We start from the raw sequence: 21,053 nt of genomic DNA, 5'->3' as shown, positions 1-21,053 counted from the left end.
CCCCCCCCACCCCACGCGGGAGCAAGGGGCGACCCTATACAAAAAAAAAAAAAAAAAAAAAAAAAAAAAAAAAAAAAAAATTATATTCTAAAGTGATTTATTCTAATAACTATGGGTGAGGTACTACTCTTTTTAGTGAGTACAGTTAAAAAGGAAAGAAATGAAAACTAGCTTGGCATTTGAGAATTGTCTTATTCCTTTTTAGTGTATTGGACCGAGTTCCAGATGGACCAGTATTTATTGCTATGTGTTTTCTAGTGAGAGTAATGGATGCAGTTAGCTTTGCTGCAGCAGTGACTGCATCTTCTTCTATCCTGGCAAAGGCTTTTCCAAATAACGTGGCTACGGTATTGGTATGTATTTTATAAGTATTTCCCACTTTCCTTTGAGCGTAGGCCAAAATATTTGCCCTTCCAAGTTAAAGCTGGGATCCATTCTTCTATACTTGCATTTCTGTACTCTCTGTATTATTGTTGCCTTTCACCCCGAGTTCGACTAGCAGCAAGCCTGTCAATAAATGTAACACTGGTGTTACTTAGGTGCTCTTCCTGGTTTTAGAATTCCCTGAATGGGCAGTTTGACAGGTAAATGTGGTCCAAATCAGTCATTCTTTTTACCACTTAAAAAAAAAATTTCCTTGGTAGTTTTTTTTGCTGTCTACCTGTAGCCTAGATTGTGGTTGAGCTGCCTGCAGCATTCCTCTGCCTTAGAAAAAGAGTTATCCCTAGTGGCAAAATTATCAATTCATACTGAAGTCCTTCCTCCGCTTTCCCCAGATTTATGCACGGGATCTTAGAAATCATCTCAAAGTCCTTAAGTGCTTCTGCACTGTCTATCTGAGGATGCTTTTGCATTTTGACGTAAAAATCCAAATCCTGGTGGCATCATATTGACATGTGTTTTTGTATACTGCTTAGATGCTTATAGAACTGGTATTAGTGACATATCAGATTCCCATCCCATCCATAGGCAGCTGCCTCTCTGACCCCCAAGAAGTCTTTTCTATTATAGCTCTCTCTCTCTGGGCCCATGCGCTTCTGAAAGACTCATATCAGAGTCTGTATGGCGCCCTTATAGCGTTTAATTGTTCTCTTAGACTTCAGAATCTAATCAGCTTAGTAACAAGGACTCCCTTATTTACTCATTTAATACTGTAGTTTGAAAATTTTTACTCTCAGGTAAACGCTTTGCTGTGTAAATACTTATTCCCACTTTTTGTTAAGCATTTATGTATATAGCTGGATAGGTTTATGTTAGATTCTGTTGCCATTTGGCAGGTATACAATTTACATTTCCAGAAAATATATTTCTCTGGAAAGGGAGGAAAAAAAATATATTTTTCTGAGAAGGGGCTGAGAAGAACACTAGTCTGTTGATATGCCCTATAAGATAAGGGTTTATGGCTAAGCAGGTTTGGAGAGTGCTGTCTGCTGCCTCTAACTTAGAGATGCCTAGTTCACATTAATGTCTTCAGACCTTGAAAATCCTGGAGTAGGATTACTTTATTAGATGTTCTACAACGCACTTTAACTATGGAACCGCTTTTTTCTATCTTTTCTTTCTTTCCTTCCTTCCTTCCTTCCTTCCTTCCTTCCTTCCCTCCCTCCCTCCCTCCCTCCCTCTTTCTTTCTTTCTTTCTTTCTTTCTTTCTTTCTTTCTTTCTTTCTTTCTTTCTTTCTTTCTTTCTTTCTTTCTCTTTCTTTCTCTCTTTCTCTTTCTCTTTCTTTCTTTCTTTCTTTCTTTCTTTCTTTCTTTCTTTCTTTCTCTTTCTTTCTTTCTTCTTTCTTTCTTTCTCTCTTTCTTTCTCTCTCTCTTTCTTTCCTTCTTTCTTTTTCTTTCTTTTTCTGAGACAGGGTCTTGCTGAGTTGCCCAGGCTGGTCTTCAATTCCTGGGCTTAAGCAATCCTACCACTTTGGCCTTCCAAGGTGGCTGGGATTATGAGTGTGAGCCACCACGCCAGGCTGGAACTATTTTTTCAAACAAACAAGACTTGTTGATCTCTTAAAGAGCTGGTATTCTGTGGAACACTCTGGAAAGCGCTACCTAATAAATTACTACGATAATGATAATAGTCCATTGGATCTTCTGATCAGCAAGAGACACCAGTGTTGCTATACCAAGTTTCTGTATAAAATTGCAGCCAACAGCTAACACACTAACATGGTAATTGATCTGGATGGCCTTATTGTGATTAAAGAATTTCAGTTTCTTTTTGAAGTGTTGAAAGTTATTAATAGAATACTTTTGTGTACTCTGTAAGGTCTGAAGATATAAGGTTGCAAGCCACAGATCTCTGTTTAAGGTCCCTAAAAACTAGATTGATTTAAAATGTTGCAATATCTATAGTGGTAAACCCTTTTTTTCCATAGCATTGTTTTGTTTAACTTTAAACAAAATAATTTTATATTGTACAAAATTCAAAAGTTACAGAAGGGAACATAGAATATAGTAAATATATTCTACATATAACTATTGCTCAGCCTTTGTATACACACCAGTTGTGCAGGTGCCCAGCCCTCCATCCCCTTAGGGAAGGCAACAGATATTGTAGGTTTCTTCCAGAGAAATTCCACATATATGTATGTACACACTGACACACACACACACACACTGAGAAAGAGAGAGAGAGCGCAAGCAAGAGAGCATGATTTCCCTCCCCCTTTTTTCTTTTTATTTTTTTACTTGGACAGGACTATTGCATTATCCCTCTTTTTTCTTTACACAAATGGTAGCATACCATATGTACCATTCAGCACCTCACTGGTTACACCAACAATGAAATCATCTTGGAGATCTTCCTGTACCTACATATAAGGAACTTTCTTACTCTTTACTTTTCTTACTGGCTATATAGTATTTCACTGTGTGGATATAACCTGGTTTACTTACATCGTTGATCAATATTTAGATTATTTTCATCTTTTGCTATTGCAAAACTCTGCTATAGTGCATAAGCTTATATACATACCATGTCACATCTGCATGTCTTTACTTGTAAGTTAGTTTCTTACAAGTGGAATTCTGCGTCATGAGATATGTGCCTTAATTTGCCAAATCGCCTACTGGTGTTCACTTGCTAGCATAGCGCATTCGATAGGAAATAGGTGAAAATTGGTATCTGGTGGTTTAAATTTGCTCATTTCATTTCTTTTAAAAAGTGAGGGTGAACTTCCAAAATATCTTTGTATTCCACTCTATGTGTCAACAGTTTATTTATAGCATTTGCCCATTTTTCTTTTCCTCATTGTAGCTCTCATGATGTATTTGGGGAATTAGTTCTTTGCCATTTTTTTCTCTGTTCTTCATTTATCTTTTGATTTTTTTTATGCATAGTTTCCATATTTTCACGTAATCAGATTTGTCAATCTTTTTTATCTTCTGGTGTTTTATGTCACAATTACAATACCTTCCCTATGATAACAATTTTTTAAATATTCCCATATTTTATTTTTCTAATAGTTTTATGATTTCAATATGTGCATTTAAATTTTGAGTCCATCTTGGGAGTGTGTGTATGTAAATTATGAAGAAGACAGAATTTCGTTTTTTTAGATAGTACCTTGTTAATTCTTCAAATGAAATATTTAAACTGATTTTTTCTTTTTCTCATTTTAAGGGAAGTCTTGAGACATTTTCTGGACTGGGGCTAATACTAGGTCCTCCTGTAGGTGGCTTTTTATATCAGTCCTTTGGCTATGAAGTGCCCTTTATAGTTCTGGGATGCATCGTTTTGCTGATGGTACCACTGAATATGTATATTTTACCCAATTATGGTAAGTCCACACTTATGACTCATTTTAAGAACCTTAAATATATGTTTATACCTTTGTAAGAGACCAGTTTACCAGATATTGTTTTATTTTATATAATCAAAAGTAGCTTTTAAAAATAACTGATTATTTTTTCAGTAATGCAGGCAATTAGTTTATATGAATTTCTGTAAATTAAAAATTCTTTCCAACCTTTAGAGCTAGCAAATATTTAACTTCTGATCATAAACCATTACCATATGCTGTGTCTATGAGAGATTTTCTTGGACTAAACTAAATATCAAAGCCAGAAGTTTCTGTGGGCCACACATAGCCCAGTGTTCCTAGAAGGCTGTAAGCTAAGAGAATAATGCCCATCCTTCTTCCCCAGTGGTCCTTGCAGCTGTCTTCACAGAGTAGCTCAGATACAAGGATGTAGATTAAGGTGTTCTCTTTTAATAGTGTTTTTAAAAAATTATAAACTGGGCCGGACACAGTGGCTCATGCCTGTAATCACAGCGCTTTGGGATGCCAAGGCTGGTAGATCACTTGAGGCCAGGAGAGGAGTTCGAGACCAGCCTGGCCAACATGGTGAAACCCTGTGTCTACTACAAGTACAAAAATTAGCTGGGCGTGGTGGTGCACACCTGTAGTCCAAGCTACTTGGGAGGCTAAGGCATGAGAATCGCTTGAACCCAGGAGGTGGAGGTTGCAGTGAGCCAAGATTGTGCCATTGCATTCCAGCCTGGGTGACAGAGCGAGACTGTGTCCGCCCCCCCGAAAAAATTATAAACTGGTATTTAAAAAAAATCTCTAGGATTGATAATATTAAGGCTGTAAATGTAGATTTAAGTATTCCCAATTAATACTACTTTTAAAGATTGTTGTTATTTGGTCAGGTACAGTGGCTCATGCCTGTAATCCCAGCACTTTGGGAGGCTGAGGCGGGTAGATCACCTGAGGTCAGGAGTTCGAGACCAGCCTGGCCAACCTGGTGAAACCCCGTCTCTACTAAAAATACAAAAATTAGCCAGGCATGGTGGTGCATGCCTGTAATCCCAGCTATTCAGGAGGCTGAGACAGGAGAATTGCTTGAACCCAGGAGGCGGAAGTTGCAGTGAGCCAAGATCACGGCACTGCACTCCAGCCTGGGCAGGAGAGTGAGACTCTGTCTCAAAAAAAAAAAAAAAAAAAAAGTTATTGTTTTAGAAGAGTTTATAGATAGATGATGCTAGAAAATCAAATAAATTTTAAAAATTACTGATATTGGCAGAATTTTTTATTTTATAAGTTCTGTCCATTTCTTTACCACCTTTTAGACCCATAGACAGTGTGGCTTTAGCATTGGGTGGCTAAGAATCATTCATTATATCTGCTCACCAGGTCCCCTCTCCTATACTGCTCTAAAAAAAAAATACTTCTAAAATAGAGTCATGGACATGTCAATTATCTTATTAAAATCTTTAAGGTCTAGTAAGTTTAAGAGATCCATTGTACATCATGGCGACTATAGTTAATAACAACATATTGTACACTTGAAAATTGTCAATAGTAGATTTTAAGTGTTCTTACCATTAAAAAAAGTATGTGAGGCAAAGCATGTTAATTAGCTTCATTTAGTTATTCCACAATGTATACATATATCAAAATATAATATTTTATACCATAAATAGAGACAATTTTTACTTATTTTTTAAAATAAAAAATCCTTAAATCCATGAAATGTGAACTTTATCCTGAAAGCCATTGGGAGCTATTGTTAGATTTTTTTTTTTGAAACGGAGTCTGTCACCCCGGCTGGAGTGTAGTGGTGTAATCTTGGCTCACTTCAAGCTCTGCCTCCCGTGATCAAGCAAATCTCATGCTTCAGCCTCTCAAGTAGCTGGGAGTACAGGTACATGCCACCACACCAGGGTAATTTTTGTATTTTTAGTAGAGACAGGGTTTCACCATGTTGGCCAGTCTAGTCTCGATCTCCTGACTTCAAGTGATCCTCCCATCTTGGTTTCTCAAAGTGCTGGGATTATAGGTGTGAGCCACTGTGCCTGGCCTATTGTTAGATTTAAGTAGAAGAGCCATATGATCTGGAATATCTTTCTTCCACTCTACCTAACTCTTACTTATCTTGCAAAACTTGATTTTATTACCTTTTTGGGGGGCGGAGGGGTTTCTTTCTTTTTTTTTTTTTTTTTGTGAGACAGTCTTGCTCTGTTGCTCAGGCTGGAATACAGTGGCGCAATCTTGGCTCATTGCAACCTTTGCTTCCCAGGTTCAAGCAATTCTCCTGCCTCAGCCTCCAGAGTAGCTGGGATTGCAGGCCTGTGCCACCACACCTGGCTAATTTTTATATTTTTAGTAGAGACAGGGTTTCACCATGTTGGCCAGGCTGGTCTCGAACTCTTGACCTCATGATATACCCACTTCGGCCCCCCGAAGTGCTGGGATTACAGGCGTGAACCACTGTGCCCAGCCCTTTTCTGGGGAGTTTTTCTAAACCTTCTCGATCACTGGACTAGATCTGGTGTAGGTAGTGCCATAGTGCTCAGCATTTTTCCTGCCCCCTCACACTTGAGGACAACCCTATTCCCCATCTCTAACAGTAACTTCCTGTGGCAGGTTTTGTCAGCCAGGGAGTCATGTCCCTTCAAGCAAGTACCCCAAGTTTTCATTACTTGGTCTTCAACAGCTTAATTATACTAATTATGTTTCATTTTCATGGATGTTTTAATATATTCTCACTATGACAACTCCTTTTCTCACCCTGGATTTTAGGAACAGGGACTATTATGCAGTAATGATTTATTTTTTACCATAAATACATAATACTTCTTACTTTCACAATAAATGTAACCAATTAAAATTGGAATCTTTTATCATTTTTAGTTTAAAAGTGACTAAATATCCTTAGTATATACAATTCAAAAATCACACCAACTTGTCTCCCTGCCTGCAATACCTCACTGAGCCACACAGTGGTGTTTCTCCTCTTTCTAAGTCCAACTACATCCTGTAGTTTCTGTAGTTGAGCATCAAGGATGTGCTCAGATTTATTTCACCATTGAATACGTGGTTCATAATTAAGAAACTAACACCAGCCAGGCACAGTGGCTCATGCCTGTAATCTCAGCACTTTGGAAGGCCAAGGTGGATGGGTCTGGAGGTCAGGAGTTCGAGACCAGCCTGACCAACATGGTGAAACCCCGTCTCTACTAAAAATACAAAAATTAGCCAGGCATGTTGCGTGCACCTGTAATCCCAGCTACTCAGGAGGCTGAGGCTCAGGAGAATTGCTTGAATTCAGGAGGCGGAGGTTGCAGTGAGCCGAGATCGCGTCACTGCGCTCCAGCCTGGGTGACAGAGTGAGACTCTGTCTCAAAAAAAAAGAAGACACACACACACATACACACACACACATAAACAAACAAACAAAAAAAACAAAAACAAACAAACAAAAACTAACACCAAGGTTTCACTTTATCTCTTATATCCTGAAAAAATCTAAGGATAACACTTAAAATAGTTGAACCACACTTCATGATGTTTTTGCACTTTGCTCCATATTTGATCGTGATTCAACAAGTATTTATAGACTAATGAACTGTGCAGGATATTGTGGGAGAAATGGGGATAAATGAAGGCTGTCATGGCCATCAAAGGGTTTCCACATCCATAAGTGGGAGGCTGAGGTGGGAGGATCGCTTTAGGCCAAAAATTTGCGACCAGTCTGGGCAATGTAGGGAGACCCCATCTCTAAAAAAATTTTAAATTAGCTGGGTGAGGTAGTGCACATCTGTAGTCCCAGCTACTTGGGAAGCTGAGGCAGGAGGATCAGTTGAGTGCAGGAGTTGGAGGCTGCAGTGAACTATAATAACACCATTGCACTCCAGCCTGGGTGACAGAGCAATACACTCCATCTCTTAAAAAAAAAAAGCTTTCATGTCTGATATGAGTTTGCTATATCCCCACCCGAATCTCGCCTTGAATTGTAATAATCACCACATGTTAAAGGTGGGGCCAGGTGGAGGTAATTAAATCATGGGGGTGGTTTCCCCCATACTGTTCTCATGGTGGTGAATAAGTCTCACAAGATCTGATATTTTTATAGATGGGAGTTCCCCTGCACAAGCTCTCTTGCCTGCAGCCATGTAAGGTGTCCCTTTACTCTTCCTTCGTCTTCCACCATGATTGTGAGGCTTCCCCAGCCATGTGGAACTTCGAGTTTCTTAAACCTCTTTCCTTTACCCAGTCTCAGGTATGTCTTTATTAGCAGTGTGAGAACAGATTAATACAATGTCTAAACCTGATATTATCTCTGGCCAGGATGAGTATAATAGTTACAACCTGTAACCTAAGACTCCTTCTTTCCCTCACACTCTCATTCCAGTTGATTCTTTCTAATTTGGGAAATTGTTTTTGATAAATTGAATGTGGCCTCTAGGTTTGAATAATTTATATGCAAGTGTAGATTGTATACAATTTTAGGCAAACTCAGAGGTTGAGTTGTGTTGATTACCAGATAAAGATGGTCTTACCAGTTTTCCAAATGAGTTAAAATTAAGAGATTTTAATTGCTTTGATTTTTTTTTTTCTTTTTTCTTTTTTCCCCAAAGAGTCTGATCCAGGTGAACACTCATTCTGGAAACTGATTGCTTTACCCAAAGTTGGCCTTATAGCCTTCGTCATCAACTCACTCAGCTCATGTTTTGGCTTCCTTGATCCTACTCTGTCTCTCTTTGTTTTGGAGAAGGTAAGTTGCCTGGTTGCTGAAGAGTGCTGCGTTGTAGCAGGTGGATGTAACTGCTTGTTCTTGGGCCCTGCTCTGTGGAAAGACCTTTGCGTGGCTGGGAGAAGGAGGCAGAATGGGCACTACACACCGAGGTAGCCTGTCCATCTCTGCTGTGCCTGTGAACTAGGGATCTGATTCAGTAAAAATGAAAGAAGTCTTTCACTAAGTGGCCAAAACATTAGTTTCCTTCTTTCTAAGACCTTGCTCATGTCATTGTAGGTCTAGCTTGGGCATCATCCATGCTGTTTAACAAGGATACTTTTCCTCTGTTTGTTTGAATTGCAGTGAGACATTAGGGGTACACAGTAGCTCATTTGATGTAAGATGTGCTTCTTCTGTAACAGATCCCCCCTGGGTCTACTGACTTTTTAGGCTACTTCATATAATCAGATGACTATGGACTGTATTATTCTGGGATTTGAGAAAGGAACCAAGTATCCCTAGAACTAAAAATTAAAATGTTGAATTCTAAAAGTTTGAAGTCATCGAAATTTGTTCTTAGATATTTTTGAAAAAATATTATTACTGACACAGTGAAGTCCATTACAAGGTGTGGTAGTCAATTACACTGGACAATTAATATGTGTTGATAAAAGGCAAAAATGACTAACTTCGGCCCATAATGACTTTGAGGTACTAGATTTAAAATAGCACAGAAACTTAAGTTTCAATATACTTTCTAATATCAATAAAGTTGCTAATACGGTCATTTCAAATGCTTTCTGAACATTTACTGATCATAGAATGTAAAGATTAAAATTAATTTTTCTTATAATTTTACACTACCCCTTGAAATCACTGAAGACAGTTTGAGGAACTTCACAGGTAAACTTGGAGACTGTTATTTTAGTGCCTGGTCCAAGATTTAGACAGTAATATAATATTGCTTTTAGCCAGTGAGTACCGTAAGTTACCCAATGTCAGGCCTCTGAGCCCAAGCTAAGCCATCATAACCCCTGTGACCTGCATGTATACATCCAGATGAACTGGAGCAACTGAAGAACCATAAAAGATGACATTTTACCATTGTGATTTGTTCCTGCCCCTCCCCAACTGATCAATCGACCTTGTGACATTCCTCCCCTGGGCAATGAGTTTTATGATCTCCCCATCCCGCACCTTGTGACCTCCGCCCCTTCCCGTAAGAGATAACCACTTTTAACTGTAATTTTCCACTAGCTACCCAAATCTGATCAAACCGCCCCACCCCATCTCACTTTGCTGACTCCTTTTTCAGACTCAGTCCGTCTGCACCCAGGTGATTAAAAAGCTTTATTGCTGACACAAAGCCTGTTTGGTGGTCTCTTCACACAGATACGTGTGACGCCCATAAGAAAAATGTTTTGTGATTATACTGACACAGTCCATTTAGATCGTCAATAACCTGTATTTTTCAGCTGTTTTTCTGTGCTTTTAAGAAGTTGTGTCTAAACAATGAAAAAAAATCTATAACTAATCTCTGGGAAATCTAAGCTGTTTGTGTATATCTTATAAGAAATCTTTTTTGTTGTTGTTTCTCAAGAAAATGTAATTTATTTTAAAAAGATGAGGAAGACAGGAGGTTTCCTCGAAGATAACTATAATCAACCCATTTGTGGTATGGGAGGTAGTATAGGCCCTTCTTGTTTCTGGCTGATGATGGACTATATCAGAACTTTTTTTCGCTTTTGAGACAGAGTCTCACTGTGTCACCCAAGCTGGAGTATAGTGGCATGATCTTGGCTCACCGTAGCCTCTGCCTCCCAAGTTCAAGCGATTCTCCTGCCTCAGCCTCCTGAGTAGCTGGGATTACAGGCATGTGCCACCACAGCAGGCTAATTTTTGTATTTTTCAATAGAGATGGTGTTTCATCATGTTGGCCAGGCTTGTCTCAAACTCCTGACCTGAAGTGATCCACCTGCCTCAATCTCCCTAAATGCTGGGATTACAGGCATGCGCCACCACACCCAGTTTTACATCAGACATTGACTCCCTCAGGGCTATTGGTGGTGCCTCACCACTGCTGCCCCCTTTTCAGGTTGAAGTGCTGCAGCCCATCCCATTACCCAACTCCAACCTAAGAAATCTTTAGAAATTTATTTTCTTCTTTTTCTGAATCAGAAACCCTATGGTTGGAATCCAAGAATCTCTTTTAGCAAATTCTCCAGGTAATTTTTATGCACATTGAAGTTTGCAAAACATTAATTTACATATAAAAGTGCTCTTGTTATGCCCAGACTGTTCGTTCCCCAAAGAAGACCACCAGAGTCCAGAGTCAAAGCCAAGCGGCAAGGATCTTTACTACAAGTTCGAACCTGGTCCCTCCTTTACACAGTATACAAGAGGGCCCCGATCAATGCGAGCGTTTGCTTTTTATAGCCCGAAAGTTGCAGGGGAACAAAGAAATTATTTTGGCTCCCGCGCTTTCAGTAACCTTGAACGGCTGTCTCCTTATCGGAGACTTTCCAGGTGGTGTTTGTACTGGGCTCAGGGAGTTTGAGAGATATATGGCAGTATGTGGTGGGATGGGAGGATGGGATGTGTTTGTACTAGGCTCAGGGAGTTTTGAGCCCGGGGGCTGAGGAATGTGCCCAGCTCCTTTCACTCTGAGTTATGGAAGCAAAGTATGTTTAATGCCAAAGGCTACAAAGCAAAAAATCTTCTCTTCTGACTTCTGGTTAGGTTGTCCTCCCATAGAGAAAAAGTAGTGCATTTTCAAAGGTAAGATGAAAATTAGGACAGCGCAGAATATTATTAATAGACTCATGGTAATAATAAGAGCTAAAGAAATGGTAGAAGGAAAAGAGGGATGTTTACTTAAAAATGACTTAATTATGTGACTTTAATATAGGATTTCTTTTACAGTTTAATTTACCAGCTGGATATGTGGGACTAGTATTCCTGGGTCTGGCACTGTCCTATGCCATCTCTTCACCACTATTTGGTCTCCTAAGTGATAAAATGCCAGTACGTACACTTAATTTATATTTGAGTCACTTTTGCATGTTTAGAGCAGTGGTTTTCCAGTTGTTCCTTTGGAACTCTAGGGGTCCACTGGTTAGACTTGATATATTCAACTGGACTAGGGAGAGGTTGCAGTATCTTCTATCACCCTAAGGGTCAGCTATCACACTAAACCAATTCACTTTAAATTGCTTCACCTGGGAAAAGAGGAAGAGTCTTAGGCTTAAAAAAAAAAAATTGGATTAGACTTTCTTTTTCTAATTTCTTCCCCCAACATTGTCATCCAGACTGGAGGGCAGTGGCACGATCATAGCTTACTGCAGCCTTGAACTCTTGGTCTCAAGTGATCCTCCTGCATCAGCCTCCTAGGTAGCTGGGATTATAGGCATGTGCCACCACATCCGGCTCCTGGATTAGACTCTCTAAAGAAAAAAACTCTCTTGATGTAAAAAAAAAAAAAAAAAAAAGGATTGATCTTAATAAATAGGGCAAAGTCCTAGAGGCTATTACAGACTTGATCAAATTGAGAGATTTCTTCTTTAGGAGGAGATAATTTAGATTTTCTGTGTGAGTGAAAAAATTGACCACATAAATATGGACTGGTTATCTCATAGCCTTTCTGTTTAAAAAAAAAAAAAAAATACCCTTCTGTTCTCTTTCAACCAGGTTTAAACTATTCGGTACAGATGATGAGAGCACAGAATTAGTACTGCTAGTCAAATCTTAAACTTCTGTCATTTTAGGGCTTATATTTTGCATTTCCCTTCATTTCATTTGCATATTTATCAAGAACTGATTTACTTGTGGAATACTTAGTAACCCAGATGTCCAAAAGCAAGTATCTTAAACAGTGTTTGGAGCTTGGTTTTCAGACATAATCTTACTTAACTGAGCGGATATGGCACCCCTGTAAGTTTTGTCCTGATTCAAGTAGTTTATAAGGGATAATTTTAGTGGATACGATCTTAGTCCATTCAGGATACTGTAACAAAATACCATAAACTGAGAGGATTTATAAACAATAGAAATTTGTTTCTCACAATTGTGGAGACCAAAATGTCCAAGATTAAGGCACTGGTAGATCTGATGTCTGATGAGGGCCTGTTGCCTGGTGCACAGATTGTCTTCTTTCACTGTAACCTCACCACGATGGAACAGGCAAGGGAGCTCTCTGTGGCCTCTTGTATAGGGATACTAATCCTCTTCATGAAGGCTGCACCTTCATTACCTAATCACCTTCCAAAGGCTCACCTCCAGATACCAGAACATTGGGTGTTAAGATTTAATGTATAAATTTTGGGGGGATATAAGCATTCAGTCTCTAGCAGGTAATTTTTTAATGATGTGATTTTTCTAGGTATTGTAACTATTAATACCTGGTTGGGGGTTTTTTTGTAGTCACTGGTTTTTTTTTTTTTTTTTTTTTTTGACAGAATCTTGCTCTGTTGCCCAGGATGGAGTACAGTGGTATGATCTTGGCTCACTGCAACCTCCGCCTCCCAGGTTCAAGCAATTCTCCAGCCTCAGCCTCCTGAGTAGCTGGGATTACAGATGTCTACCACCACACCTGGCTAATTTTTGTGCTTTTTTAGTAGAGACTGGGTTTTACCATGTTGGCTAGGCTGGTCTCAAACTTGTGAGCTCAAGCAATCTTCCGACATTGGCCTCCCAGACTGTTGGGATTATAGGTGTGAGCCACCGCGCCTGGCTGGTCATTGCATTTTATAGTTAGTTTTTTTGTTGTTATATTTGTAATAGTTCATCATGTGCAAAATCTGATCTGCAATACACTCCCCTGCTAAGAAATCTTTGTCCTTTGTTCACTTTCTGTCTTGTTATATATTGTCCTTGCTTGCGAGTTTCTCATCTCTTTATTTTCTCACTCCTGTAATCCCAGCACTTTGGGAGGCCAAGGCAGGCAGATCACAAGGTCAGGAGATCGAGACCATCCGGGCTAACATGGTAAAACCCCGTCTCTACTAAAAAAATACAAAAGAAATTAGCCCGGTGTGGTAGCGGGTACCTGTAGTCCCAGCTACCTGGGAGGCTGAGGCAGGAGAATGTCCTGTACCCGGGAGGCAGAGCTTGCAATGAGCCGAGATCGCGCTGCCACTGCACTCCAGCCTGGGCGACAAAGCAAGACTCCGTCTCAAAAACATAAAAAATAAAATTAAAAAATTAAAAAATAATAAATAAATGTAAAGTTTTGTTTTCTTCATTGTATTTGGGTTTTTGAATATCATGATTTGTGTTTTTTACTATTGTTTTATATTGTTTGATTATGGAGGGTCTTTGCCTCTAAGACTCATTTTGACTCTCTTTCTCCTTACCAGCCTCTAAGGAAATGGCTTCTGGTATTTGGCAACTTAATCACGGCTGGGTGCTACATACTCTTAGGGCCTGTCCCAGTCTTGCATATTAAAAGGTAGTTTTTTTTCTTCTGTATGTTTGGCTAAATAACATTAGGAATTATTTCAAAAAATTTTGTTTTAACACTGGTATAGGTTAGTATTTGGAACATTAATATTTAAATAATTAACTGTAGTACTCTATTGAATTGTTAGGCTGACAATATTTTACCCTACTAGAAGCTAGCAGTGGGAGAAGCAGAAAAAAAATGCATAAAATCTGTCTCAAATGACAAAAATGCATATTCTCCTGTATTTCAATTGTACCTACTTGTTTATACTTTATTTTTAAAATAGAATTTGTTGCTACTTACCTTTACTTGATAGTTCTTAGAATATATTTTTGTTTTTTTCTATCCTTCTTCCTTGAGGCAGGGACCAAATCTGTTTTTGTTTCTGTATCATCCTTAGCATGTAGTAGCTGCCTATTAAACCTTGCTTAATGTAATTACAACTAAATTGCTTAATGTAATTTAGTTGCTAAAATAAACTGAACTTCTTAGACCTTTTCAGGTACTTCTGGGATAAAACATAGTAATATGGAAAGGAAGGGGTTTCAGAGTCCTTCAGACTTGAGTTTAGGTTTTGGCTTTGCCATGTACTAGTAAGCAAACCACTTAACTTCCAAGAGCCTCAGTTTTCTCCTCTACAAAAAGGAGCTGATAATAGTACTTACATCACAAGGATTAAATCTGGTAACATATATTAAGTAACTGGCATAGTCTCCTCATATGGAACAAATGTGTTTCCTGACTCTTCTTTTACCTCTTTCCTTCTATGTCATTTTTAAATTAATTGAAGTTCAAAGCCAAGTGATTGAAAGAACAGTATTAGTACTGACATTTTCACTAATTTTGAAGGGATTTTGTCTGGTTAAAAGAAGCCAGGTTGGCTCCAGAAATGTATATATATAACCAAAGGACCAAAAAGATGGAGATAACAGGATGAATTCCCCCCAGCCCCCACAAAAGCTGTAAGGAGCTAAAAGGCACTCTAACTGAATGAAATGGGTTAGATGGGAATGGGAATGAGACTAGGCACATAATCAGTGAAAATAACGTATCTGGGATCCTCACTTCCTTAGCATTAAGCTTTGTGTTTCTTAAAATGCTAATGTTTTTCTTTTTGTATTTGTTTTCTCCAAAACCCTTTTGCAGTCAGCTTTGGCTGCTGGTGCTGATACTAGTTGTAAATGGCATCTCTGCCGGAATGAGTATAATTCCAACTTTCCCGGAAATTCTCAGCTGTGCACAGTAAGTTACTTCCATTGCTTGAAGAGCTGTATTGTGAATAAGTAGTGAGTATCACAGGCTTTCTTGAATTTTTCAATTTTGCAGCATGTTGGATATTTTTGCCCCAATGTCAAATCTTCATGATTCTGTAGCATATGATATCATGATATAAATAGTAATAATACACTAATAGAAATGATAATAGTACATTAATAGCTAAAATGGGTTGTGGACAGATATCTGGCTTGATGTATGCCTCAGTATGTATGTAATTTTGAAAAGCTAAAGCAAAACAGATAGGTCTCAGCATTGTTCCTCTTTCATGGAGGAGGTCCATGAGAGAGCCTAGAGTGACCAGCATGTGTCACCTGGTCATCATTCTTTTGTTTAATAGGTGTGATGATGAAGAACACTAAGTACTATGGCTGTGCTGGGTCAGTTCAATAGTTCTCATGGGAATAAGGAGCTATCTCTGTTTTTTTAAAGTTGTCTTTGTTCTCTTTCCATCTTCATCTCATTTTAAGAATTTCTTAATTGTATATTTTTATAAGTATTTAATGCAAACAAGCCATGCTTCTTAATATCATATATATGTAGAAAAATTATTTCTAGAAAACCATGGAGTAAATGTAACTATGAAAATTCTTTTAAATTAGATTTGCTTTTTATCTCAGAAGTGGAGTGTTCTTGCTGTTGGTTTTTTCCAGATTATCCTTGGTTTATCTTAATTGATCTATCATACAATTTTTCTTTCACACAGGTTTTCCTTTTAATAATGGATACACTCATGTCTCTTTTTGCAGTGAAAATGGGTTTGAAGAGGGATTAAGTACATTGGGACTTGTATCAGGTCTTTTCAGTGCAATGTGGTCAATCGGGTGAGTAGTCATTTAATTTCTTTCTTTTTTTTTTTTGAGATGGCGTTTCACTCTCGTCACCCAGGCTGGAGTGCAATGGTGCGATCTTGGCTCACTGCAACCTCCGCCTCCCAGGTTCAAGAGACTCTTCTGACTCAGCATCCTGAGTAGCTCAGATTACAGGTGCCAGCCACCACATCTGGCTAATTTTTGTATTTTTAGTAGAGACAGGGTTTCAACATGTTGGCCAGGCTGGTCTTGAACTCCTGACCTCAGGTGATCTGCCTGCCTTGGCCTCCCAAAGTGCTGGGATTATAGGCATGAGCCACTGTGCCCAGCATCCTTTAATTTCATTCATACTTGCAAGATGGAAAATATTAATACTATCCTTATTTTAGTTGATGAAGAAATTGAAACACTGAGAGATCAGATGAGTTTCTCAAAGACAAACAGTTCCTCTAGGGGAAAGCCAGAGTTCTAATCCATACCCTCTCACTCGACAATCAATGCCTATACCAACAGTTTAATACTTAGTCAAAATGGTTTCATATACTTTTTCTTATTTAAGTGATATTTATAAGTTCCTTTAATAGAAACATGTCTCTGATTTTTACAGTTTATTCATTTATTCATTCATTTGTTTATTTTTACCTTCTACCAGAAGGGTAACTATGCTAACCAATGTAATATATTGTTTTGAATTGAGTTATATTAGTTGCAAATACTGAGAATAGAATAATATAAAGAATTTTTTAAACCTGTTTCATCTTTTTTATTTTTATGTAAGCCATCTACTTTTCAGAAGCAGTAATAATTTCACAACTGTTAAAAAAATTTTGAATGTCATTATCAGGTAGAATTATTTTCTTTTACTGAATGCTGTGTCCAGGAATTAGTTTTTTCTTTGGTACTTATCTTCCAATTTTATGAATACTTACAACTGAAGGATCATGTAGCTTTTTATGAAGTAATTATTTATTTTTTGCACTATTGAATACTTTTTCTTCTTTCTGTTGTTAGTGCTTTTTTAGGACCAACGCTGGGTGGATTTCTGTATGAGAAAATTGGTTTTGAATGGGCAGCAGCTATACAAGGTCTATGGGCTCTGATAAGTGTGAGTAATCAGTCTTTTATTTTCATTTTCCTTATATTTGTGGAAACACTTGACTTGGAAAATTCACATTAATCAGTACTTTTAATTGTGTTTAAGGGATTAGCCATGGGCTTGTTTTATCTACTGGAGTATTCAAGGAGAAGAAGGTATGGTCAATCTGGGGGCTTTTTTCTCTCTTTAAAAGTTAGCCAGTGCAAGTGGAAAATAAATAACATTTTACATTTATTCTTCCAGTCTGTGGATTTCTAGGCACTCTGAGGCTCATCAGTTGTGTAGATACTCTTTTAATTTTTATTTTTTGAGATGGTGACTTGCTCTGTCACCCAGACTGGTATGCAGTGGCACAATCTCAGCTCACTGCAACCTCTGCCTCCTGGGTTCAAGCGATTCTCCTGCCTCAGCCTCCCAGGTAGCTGAGATTACAGGCGTGGGCCACTATGCACTGTTAATTTTTGTATTTTTAGTAGAGACAGGATTTCACCATGTTGGCCAGGCTGGTCTCAAACTCCTGACCTCAAGTGATCTACCCACCTTGGCCTCCCAAAATGCTAGGATTACAGGCGTGAGCCACTGCGCCCAGGCAGTAGATACTTTTTTAAAAAGATAGTTGGATGGAGATACAGGTACTGGTTTTATGTTTGTTTGTTTTTAAGATGAGAAATATTGATATTCATCTCTTTCCTTCAATGTAGGTCTAAATCTCAAAACATCCTCAGCACGGAGGAGGAACGAACTACTCTCTTGCCTAATGAAACCTAGTCTGATGGATCCTGGATTGATACAAAGTTGAGAAATAAATGCTTCTGGCCTTAAACATCACTGTAGGAAGGGTTTCTAAAATTTTACGCACAAAACTCCGTGGACCCCATGCCAGTGTCTTGGAAGTGTCAACGTGTTTTTGGATGATCTTGTATTGGGTTGTACTTACTGTGATACTGAAAAGCAGTCCTGCTGAACTAGCTATATTTGAAATATTAAGTATGAAAGGGGTAATTAAAAACAAGCAAAACAAAACAAAACAAAACAAAACTTAGTTTTTAAGTGACCAAACTTGTCCTTGAAGATGTTGTTGTTAACTTGAGTTAGTTCTCATTTCCTCTGTTTATTTTTTATTCTGAGTACACTAATTCTGTGAATGTACTTTTTTATGAACAGGGAAATAAATGAACTAATTTGATATGCTCTAAATGTATAAAGGTGCTTCAAAATATATAGAAACATTACTATGAAATCAGTTTTTAAAAGATATACTTTCTCTTTGTCCTGAGGTTTTTCGGTCTTGTTCAAAAGGAAGAATTCTTGCCTGCCATACAGAAACTCTCTAGCACTCCCTGGCTTTAAACATTTCTAAAAAGTCTGTTTGTGTGAAAAGTACAAGAATAACAATACTTACAACTTCCATTTTTGTAACTTACGTTCACTTATGATCTGGATTTATAAACATTACTTGGTATAACGTTGTTCATTTCCTTTAATGTCTCTGTTTTTTGGTTCTGCCATCTGTTTTGTTTTTGTTTTTTTTTTTTTTTTTGTATTTTTTAGTAGAGACGGGGTTTCACCGTGTTAGCCAGGATGGTCTCGATCTCCTGACCTCGTGATCCGCCCGTCTCGGCCTCCCAAAGTGCTAGGATTACAGGCTTGAGCCACCGCGCCCGGCCCTGTTTTTGTTTTTATCCATATTCTTGGTAGATGTATTTCATCCCTAGAGCAGGTCAGCCTCCTTCCCCTAATGCAAATGCTTGTTTTGTTAGGGAAGGGCTTCCTCCAACTTCGTGTGAAATCCATGATGTTGTTAAAGTGAATAAATGTCTATTGTGTAACTCTCATGCTTCTTGACCTATTTTCATGGTGTAGTAGCCACATTTACAGTAATGTTTTAAAAGAAGAAATGGTTTTATGTATTCATTCAAAAATATCTTTTCAATGTCTTCTCTGGGCTGACACTGTGCCAGATGCTAGGGATTTGGCTGTGATCAAGATAAACACAATTTCTGCTTTTGGTGGAAGAGACAAACAACAAGTAAATATCAGACTCTCCAGTTATCTTACAGAAATGCTAAGAAGGAAAAAAAAACATGGTGATGTGATAGAGCAGTTGGCTAGAGTTGCTTAGATGTGGGTGCCTAATTTGAAAAAGTCCGTGGAAGTGCAACCTTTGAATTGCGATCTGAAGGAGGAGAATGTAGCCACCATTCATTCATTCTGACAGAGGACAGTCCGTAGTATGTGCACAAGGGCTTGACATGGTCAAAGATGAGGCTTGGTCTGCTGGCTGGAGTCTAGTAAACTGGAGGTGATGCCAGAATCTGATTCTGTCTGCATGTGGACAGTGAGTGGGTGGGGATAGGGATGGTAAATGGGAATGGAGGGGGAACCTCGGAAGATTTGAGAGAGACAATAATGGTTTGGACCAGGGAGTTGGTGATGGAGAGAAAAGGCTCTATCTGGGAGTGGAACCAACAGAATGTGCTGATGTGGAGGGAGGAGAGAAGAATCTAGGAGGACTCCTAGGTTTTGGCTTGAGGGTGTGGGTGGATGGTGGTGACTGCTAGTGAATTGGGGAAGAAGAGGAGCAAAATGGATCCTGAAGTGGCAAAAGTTCAAGCCGCCATGGTTTGTCATTGCACACCACCAAAACCAAAAATATGGAAAAGGAGGACAATACCAAGGGTTGGAGAGGATGGCTTTGGAAGACTGCCTGGCATTGAGTGTCAAGACTGGATGTACATCTGTCTTGTGATCTCTTCATTTCCCTGTCCCCTCAAGCCTTTCACTCTTGAACCTACAGAGTGTGATCCAATGTGAGGAGGACAAATGGCCTGCAGTTCCTTTCCCAGAGCAGTGCCAGGACAGAATGTGACCCTGGCCCCCTGCACCGGCTCTCTGGGGAGAGAACTTCCTTCATTCCCATTCCCAATACACTGCTCTCAATACTTCCTTTGGATAGCATTGTATTTAAAGATGCTATATACAAAACCAAATTTACCCCTTTCTCATTTTGAAATTTTGCAAGTATTAAGATAAGTGGGCTGGGAGCAGTGGCTCACGCCTGTAATCCCAGCAATTTGGGAGAGCAAGGTGGATGGATCACGAGGTCAAGATATCGAGACCATCCTGGTGAAACCCCATCTCTACTAAAAATACAAAAGTTAGCTGGGCATGGTGGTGCACGCCTGTTGTCCCAGCTACTTGGGAGGCCGAGGCAGGAGAATTGCTTGAACCCAGGAGGCGGAGGTTGCAGTGAACTGAGATCACACCACTGCACTCCAGCCTGGTGACAGAGCAAGACTCCATCTTAAAAAAAAAAAAAAAAAAAAAAAAAAAAGATAAGTGACAGAAAAGTTTAAAAATATGAGAAAAGACAGAGGAAACAACACTTTGAACAAGGAAACCAAAAGGTAGGTCAAAACTATCAAAGGAAATCTCTGTGTATGTGTTTATATTTTTATATATTTATAGTCTTCTAAATGTAATGAGACTGAGTAGCTTAAAAGAACCTTTTTAATAATGAGAATATTTTATATAACCAAATGTGGAATATGTTAGTAATAAAAGGTATCTTTTATGTTAAGATCACATTGCAAACTATACATTATAATATGATACGTAAATCAATCCAAAGGAAAACTATAAAGGATAAATACAAATTACAGATCGTTTTTAAAAACTAAACTTTAACAATTTTGAGATAATTGTTAATTCACGTGCAGTTGTAAGAAATAATAGAAAAATATCATGAGTATTCTTTCCCCGGTTTCCCCAATGGTAACATCTTGCAGAACTATAGTACAATAGCACAACCAGGATACAGAACATTCCCATCGCCATATTCTTCGTGTTGCCTTTGTGTAGCCACATCCACTTCCCTCCCATCTTCACTTCTGGCAGCCACTAATCGATTCTCTATTTCTATCATCTGGTCATTTTAAGAAACGTATAAATTAAACCGTATTATATGGAACTT

The 21,053-nt window shown here is 38.6% G+C and overlaps 1 protein-coding gene across 1 annotated transcript in view; it reads left to right on the top strand.

Annotated features, from left to right (window-relative positions):
• Positions 1–18,567, top strand: part of SLC18B1 (solute carrier family 18 member B1) — a 30,508-nt gene extending 11,941 nt beyond the window's left edge. Inside the window, exons 5-14 of the mRNA XM_025383049.1 lie at positions 206–353; positions 3,617–3,773; positions 8,360–8,496; positions 11,380–11,481; positions 13,812–13,903; positions 15,044–15,139; positions 15,922–15,996; positions 16,996–17,089; positions 17,186–17,235; positions 17,782–18,567. Of these exons, the coding sequence (XP_025238834.1) occupies positions 206–353; positions 3,617–3,773; positions 8,360–8,496; positions 11,380–11,481; positions 13,812–13,903; positions 15,044–15,139; positions 15,922–15,996; positions 16,996–17,089; positions 17,186–17,235; positions 17,782–17,848 (1,018 nt within the window). The 3' untranslated portion in view covers positions 17,849–18,567. The remainder of the gene's footprint in view (positions 1–205; positions 354–3,616; positions 3,774–8,359; positions 8,497–11,379; positions 11,482–13,811; positions 13,904–15,043; positions 15,140–15,921; positions 15,997–16,995; positions 17,090–17,185; positions 17,236–17,781) is intronic.
• Positions 18,568–21,053: the final 2,486 nt, after the last annotated feature.

Source organism: Theropithecus gelada, chromosome 4, assembly GCF_003255815.1.
Source record: "Theropithecus gelada isolate Dixy chromosome 4, Tgel_1.0, whole genome shotgun sequence".
In the NCBI taxonomy this organism is placed as follows: Eukaryota; Metazoa; Chordata; class Mammalia; order Primates; family Cercopithecidae; genus Theropithecus; species Theropithecus gelada.
Note: the sequence above shows the minus strand (reverse complement) of the source record. Positions and strands in the feature narration are given on the sequence as shown.